Source organism: Nannochloropsis gaditana, assembly GCF_000240725.1.
Source record: "Nannochloropsis gaditana CCMP526 unplaced genomic scaffold scaffold314, whole genome shotgun sequence".
In the NCBI taxonomy this organism is placed as follows: domain Eukaryota; class Eustigmatophyceae; order Eustigmatales; family Monodopsidaceae; genus Microchloropsis; species Microchloropsis gaditana.
The window spans coordinates 1-6,602 of record NW_005803639.1 but is presented as its reverse complement, the minus strand read 5'-3'; the positions used below and the strand labels follow the sequence as shown (position 1 = coordinate 6,602).

At 52.3% G+C, this 6,602-nt stretch overlaps 3 protein-coding genes across 3 annotated transcripts; 1 reads left to right on the top strand and 2 right to left on the bottom strand.

The window, feature by feature from the left end:
• Nucleotides 1-186: 186 nt before the first annotated feature.
• On the bottom strand, nucleotides 187-1,077 carry NPDA (NAD-dependent deacetylase; the record flags this gene model as incomplete). Its single annotated transcript, XM_005855025.1, has 1 exon — nucleotides 187-1,077. One exon carries the CDS (start codon nucleotides 1,075-1,077, stop codon nucleotides 187-189), a length of 891 nt encoding a protein of 296 aa, XP_005855087.1.
• Nucleotides 1,078-3,590: 2,513 nt separating this feature from the next.
• On the bottom strand, nucleotides 3,591-5,000 carry NGA_0390600 (aldo keto reductase; the record flags this gene model as incomplete). The annotated part of the gene is made up of 1 exon (XM_005855024.1): nucleotides 3,591-5,000. The coding sequence occupies one exon, from the start codon at nucleotides 4,998-5,000 to the stop codon at nucleotides 3,591-3,593; it is 1,410 nt and encodes a 469-aa protein (XP_005855086.1).
• Nucleotides 5,001-6,120: 1,120 nt separating this feature from the next.
• On the top strand, nucleotides 6,121-6,553 carry NGA_0391200 (uncharacterized protein; the record flags this gene model as incomplete). Its single annotated transcript, XM_005855030.1, has 2 exons — nucleotides 6,121-6,142; nucleotides 6,207-6,553. Coding segments are annotated over 2 exons (369 nt in total), but the record flags the coding sequence as incomplete, so codon positions are not given.
• Nucleotides 6,554-6,602: the final 49 nt, after the last annotated feature.

Here is a 6,602-nt window from a genome sequence, read left to right as displayed (position 1 = left end):
TAAGATTATGGTGCTGTATGTTGTGTTGCCAAGGAAGGCGATGGAATTGAAAAGCTTGGGGAAAGACCGTGTCTCTCGCGTCACGAGTTAGGGATGAGCGCATGCTGTACAAGAATGTGGAAGAACGTAAATACACGACAAAGGTAGCGCTGACATTGTCTATCATGTGAAATATGTCCCTTCTATTTAATTCTTTGGAGGGGTCCTAGTATTTGTCGTCTTTCCCGCCCAGTCCTGTACCAATCCGGTAACCTCCTCCTCCACGCCCAGCAATACCGGCAAGATTTCGCCGGCTTTTCCCTGGAATGCCAGCCTGCAAATATTGGAATGATCCGTCGGGTCCAAGTTAACTTCCACCACAGGCTTCCCTGCCTCTGCGACCAAGGGGGCGAAAGATGCCGCAGGGTAGACGACGGAGCTGGTGCCCACCACCAGGAGAAGGTCGCACGCATTCAAAAGCTCGTAGGCGCCCGTAAGGACCCGAGGGTCCAGCCCTTCGTTGAACCATACTACTGCAGGCCTCAATAGCTTCTGTTCGTTCCTGGTGTGCGGGAGTGCCGACGTTGGAATGTCCGAGCTGCGGATGTGGGGGTCGGGCTGACATTTCCCGGCGAAGCAGGGCGCCACAGGCATCGACCGGTCTTCCCAAACTTTTACCCCATCTTCGACGAAGCCGGGTTCGTCAACCGCCTTGAGAAGCCATAAAGATCCATGAAGTTCAACAACGTCCGTGCTCCCGGCGGCTTGGTGCAATCGATCAATGTTTTGCGTGATGACATCCATTCGCTTCCCTTGCAACGTCAATTTCCGTTGAAGAGCGGCTAAGGCAAAATGTCCGACATTGGGCTGGCACTTTGCTACCACTTCGCGACGGTAATGATAAAATTCCCAAACGAGTGAAGGGTTCTTCCGAAACGCGTCGGGAGTCGCCAATTCTTGCGCCTCGTATGTCCGCCATAGCCCTCCATCGCCGCGAAATGTAGGTATACCACTCTCCGCACTTATGCCGGCTCCTGTTAGTATTACGATATGCCTGGCTGAGGCCAGCAGGTTTTGGAATGCAGCGACTCCTTTCATGTGGTCAGCTAACTTTTCACCATTCTTTTGGACGGAGAGGATGCCTGAGCTTTGCATCCAAGCCCTAATAAAGCTAGTAGCGCAGCTTGTGGAGGAACGTTCTCCGGAATGATGAATTGTGAATACCACGGCAGACTTTTAACATGAGAAGTATCTGCAGTGTGGGTAAAAAATGGCGTGAAGTTAGGATCAAACTTTCAGTCGGTGGAAAGGAGCTGAAGATGCGGATGCCCTAGTGACGCTCCACAGTTCTCAACCGCTCTAAACGGAAATTTGAAAAGTCTGAAAAGCACGCTTAAAAATACTGCGCCTGGTTGGACAACTTGTTCAGTTGACGGGTGTTGACCGCATGGATAAGGCATGCAAACATATATTTACTTTAAATTTTGATTTCAAAGGTGCCTTTTCATGCATCGATGACTCCTCAGACAAACTGATCCTGTCTTCAAATGGAAGCAATCGTTTGCCCACTGGGGATGTATGTGATCAACGACGGCCTTCCCAGCGCTTCCTTTATAAAGATGTATAAAAGTGAAAACACACAAAAAATTGCCGCCTTGTAAATCTTTAAGATAAGGTCATGTAGATACCTATGGGCGCTTTTAATGCCTCTAACGACCTCAATTTGTCGAACTGATTTCACCTCAATGCTTAGTTCAGACTACTCTTCCGATCGATCTAATTTCTCATGTAATCTAGGGCAATCATGGAGGACATAGAGCCGCATACAACTACAGTACACGCGGTATTGTTTATCTTTGTTGTAGCTTACGCGCTACTACTCAGAGAAATCATAAAAGCCGTGGATTTTGCGGTAAAGATGATTGCACTGAAGCTGGTACGTCAATGCCCTACGCCATACCCTTTAATGCATAAACATTCATCAGAAGATTTAATTGCCCTTTGTTTCTTGTCTGAAGGACCCTTTTTCGGAGGCATCATTGGCGTTCGCGAAGCAGCTGCAAGTGCCGCGTTTGCAACCGCAGCAGCTACAGCAGGAAGAGAAGCCCTCTCCGTCGCATCCTGTGAAGACCAGGCCCAAACTCTCAACGAGGATAGTGCTTCCTGAGAGGTGCCCCTCCGCGATCGTTCAGAAATGTAGAAGAAAGAAGAGCACTGTCAAGATTCCGCATCAGCGTGCTTGTAAGGTATCGTCGGTGCGTCAAGTGCGCAAAGACATAATAAGTAAGTCTCGTCCACGTGCTCCGAAAGTGGAAGCGGCGACAGAAAAGGCTGTAGACCGCGGGATTCCTCTTCAGAAACAAGAAGACTTACCCAAGATGCCTGTTAGCAAGAAAACCTTGCACATGATTGCCTTGCTTTTGGACGACGTCTATGGCCGGGAATACGGCTCCGCGGTCGTGCGATCTTTGCCCGCTGGTCTCAAATATCATTGCTGGCTTTTGAAGTTTACCAAGGGTCTCATTAAGGCTGAGGACAAACGCAGTCAAGCCTTAGACGGTAAGCTGCAAGCTAAGAAAGGGAAAGGGACCCCGCGCGCTCGATTTGTGGTGAGCACTCCTCGATTTTCAAGCTCTCTTCGGCTCGATCTCTCCCCTCGACCGGATACAACGCTTCGAGCTCCCAATACTCCCACCATAAAGCCGCGCTTCCGACAACCCAGCTCCCGAGAACGCCTGCGATATTGGTACTACTACCTGTGTTTGCATAAGATGGAAGGGAAATACGCGGCCATGTTGATGGATGCACAGGAAGAGCCCACCAAGCTGGTTCCTAGTGCCAAGAAATCGAGCGAGCCTGCGCAAGCAATGGTAACGGGAGCCGGCAGCTCCTGTTCGTCCCCGGTTCCAATGTCATCTCGATTTCAGTGCACCACCCCACTCACAGTGGAAAATTTCACTCCGTGTGAAAGCACCGCCACCAGAAGCAGCGAGAACAAGAATGAGCCTATTAACAAGGAGGGCAGGGAGGGCCATTACACCAAGCACAGCAGTGCCGACACTACTTCGAACAACAGGAACACCAACAACAACTATCACAGCAACCAAAGCGACAGCAGCAACTCGAGCCACAATATACTTCAACCCAGCAACAGCCATTGCATCGGTGGGGAAAGCGTGCACGACCGTAATGGAGAAAGAAGGAGCACCCCTGCGTACTGCAAGGGATCGGGAGCTCTCAACAGCTACGCACAGCTACGCTGGCAAAGAGACGCACTGCAAGGCCGTGGCCAGATCCCACGCTATATGCAGCCGCTGAACCGCGAGTGAGGTGAAAGCATGATATACGGGTAATGGAGGTAAAGGAGGAGGGAAGCTAATTTCCAGAGGAATTTTAAAGTGAATTTTACGTCCTCGATATTTCATAATATGAAACGTAAGGATCATTGATGTCAATTTAAGAACATGTGTCGGAGCAGCCCCTTTACGGGCTTGACGTGCGGTGAAAAATAACAAAACACTAAGATTAAAGTCAGCGGAAACACATTTTTTTGATTTCTGGAGGATAACTCTCCCTTTTTCTGAATTTTCTCTCTGGACCCCAGGCTATTTTCACCGCGGTAAGAAGCGATGCACGGAGGGGTGCTTGTCGTTGATTTTGATGGCGTCTCGTACATAACGCGTATTTCGACAGCCCAGCAGGACCGTGCTGACCCCAGCATGCTCCAGGAGAAATTCGATGGCAAATTCCTGCAACGATTTTTCCGCAGGGATGGGACCAAAACCTAATGTTTTTTCAATTTCTTCCCGGGCGTGGATTCCGCTCAAATAGCTGACAAGGCGCTCACAGGCACGCAAGTATTCCTGCGCCAGCCTCATGCCTTCCGCGTCGAAGGTCTTGTCGGGCCGAGCCGTCGCCTCCAGGCCGCGCCGAAGCATGGGCATGACCATCCGGGAGGAGATGCCTTCCCAAGCAAGGACACTATGGAGGTCTTTCTGGGCCAACGCGGCGTCGATCCCTTCCACTTCCTCTTGGAACAGAGTGTAGCCATCCTTTTCGTGGCCCGACAAAGCCGTCTTTTGCGCGTCGATGTATTGGAGCAGGGCATCCCTTGCGTGGTGGTACGCAGGACGAGAATCCGGGTACTCCGCAAGACGGAGGCTCATTCGGTCATCGAAGGCGTTCAACGGCCGGTTAATCAGGACCGTTAAAGACGTGCGCGCCGCCCACTGCACCGCACGGTGGAGCCCCTCCTGTTCGAGCAAATTGGCAGGGAGCTGGATGGTGCTAAAATGGTGAACCTGGGCCTCTGGAGACACGGCCTTGGCCGCTTCCATCGCCATGGCGGCCAAATGGTCGTAGCGGAGGAAGTGCGGGTGCTCGGGAGGCAAGGAGAAGGAGTTGGAGGAGATCCCGTAGCTCCGAATCCGTCCCTGTCCCGAGGCGATCTCCCCTTCCAGCGCCTTAAAGGCCTCCAAGAGACGCCGGTCCATTTCGTCGCGGTGTGTCTGGAGGTCCTCGGCGCTGATGGCACCTGCTTGGGCCGGGACGTTGTGGGTCAGGTAATACTCTGGGTTGTGGAGGAGGAAGACGTCCAAGGAGGGCATTCCCAAGCGGGCCAAGGACCGGCCGAGCTGGTCTTGGATAAAGGCTGGGTGGATGCAGTGCCCGAGATAGGAGGCGACCTCCACCGTGTCGGGGGTGCGCACGGTGCCGGCTAGGTAACGATCCATGTTCTGACCTTGGATATATCCTACCTTGCTGACAAGCAGAATATCCTCCCGTTTAAGTTTTCCTTCCTGCATTAGCTCCCTTACCACCTGGCCAATGCATTCCTCTGCCTCGCCATTACCATAGTTGGCGGAAGTGTCGATGACGTTGATACCGTGCAGCAGAGCTTCCCGCAATGACTCTGCCTGCTCCGCATTATTCAAGCCGATGCGGTAGGTGCCATAGCCGATCCGAGAAATTGGCAAACCGCAACCGGCCATGACAGGATCTGCGGAATTGCCCGCAGGCATCACAGCGCTTGCCGTACAGGTGTTAATGTTGGCGCGAGACTTCGAAGATCCCTGATTATGCCTGGCTGCTTGTTGTGAGCCCTGGCAGCTATGTGATGGCGGGTTTACAAATCCAAGATCACTTGACGGGTCCGTGTTCGTGCCAAAAGCAATGGACGTGTCCAAACCAAAAAGAAAGGCGTGAAGCAGCAAAAGCAGCGGGATGAATCGGGAAAAAAAGGGCATTCGTTGTCTTCTTGATGCCTGTCGTGAAGGGGATTAAATAGGACCGATGGGCCACTGCAGAGCCAGGGCTCTACCCAAAAAAACCCTCAAGCTCGAGCCCTTTCGTGATTGGACGCACAAGCACGTCCCTTTAAACCATGCACCACCACGTCGACCATTGTGCATCCAAATTCAACCGCGTAACAAGCGTTTTGACCCTGTGATCCACCCGGCTTAGAAAATGTGACAATGCCCAAGGAGAGACTCTAGCGACTCGTGGGCGACGCCGTGTCCTCCTAGCCCAGCCAGAAATACACACTGCCACTGACCGGCTTATGAGGCGACCATACGACGGGAACACCCTTGGAAAAGCAAGTCGTGAGAACAAACTGGCTACGCAGACCTTGTCCTTGGGGTGTGTTTCGTTGTCTTGTTATCAATGCATTTCTTTATGCCTGCAGCTGCCAGCCGCAAGGAGCTCCGAGATCCGTGCTTACCCACCGCATACTTCCAATTTTCCAACTTAGGTCAGGCTGAACCGCACGTTCCAAGACAAGAGGCCGACACAAGTTGTTGGAAGAACGTGTCGTGATCAAGCGCTGGGGGCCGCCTGAGTTCGCGTCATGCCTCCCAAAAAAAAGGACAGTGAGGAGGAGGTGGATAGATTGACGCGAATTGCCATGTACGTGCCCTGACCTGGAAGGAGGTTTTTGATCCACAAACTCGCTACGGAGTTTGTTTGTAGGCATTTCTGTCCTCCCTATGGCAATATAAGGCGGTCTGGGAAATGTGCCATGGTTTCTGCATCCTTGTCCGGAGGAATTTAGCGCAATTATAAGGGTGCCTCTGTTCCTCCCCCTCCTTCCGCCTGCCCTTTTCTCCCTTTCTCATCACACCGTGCTTGTAAGAAACAATAATGTCCCCTCTTTCTACCCAGCGTGAACAAGGACAAGTGCAAACCGAAAAAATGCCGCCAAGAATGCAAGCGCAATTGTCCTGTAGTGCGCCAAGGCAAGTTATGCATTGAGGTGACCCCTACCAGTAAAATCGCCTTCCTTTCCGAAGAGCTGTGCATCGGCTGTGGCATTTGCGTGAAGAAATGTCCCTTCGAGGCGATCAACATCATCAACCTCCCCAAAAGCCTGGAAGGATCCCAGACGCATCGGTATGGCCCCAATTCCTTTAAGCTCCATCGGTTGCCGATGCCGCGACCCGGGCAGGTCTTGGGACTTGTGGGTCAGAACGGCACGGGCAAGAGCACTGCCTTGAAAATTTTGGCGGGAAAGCTCAAGCCGAACTTGGGTCGCTTTGACAATCCCCCTGACTGGACGGAAGTTTTGGCCTATTTCAGGTGGGAGGGAGTGAAGGGTTCTTCCGAAACGCGTCGGGAGTCGCCAA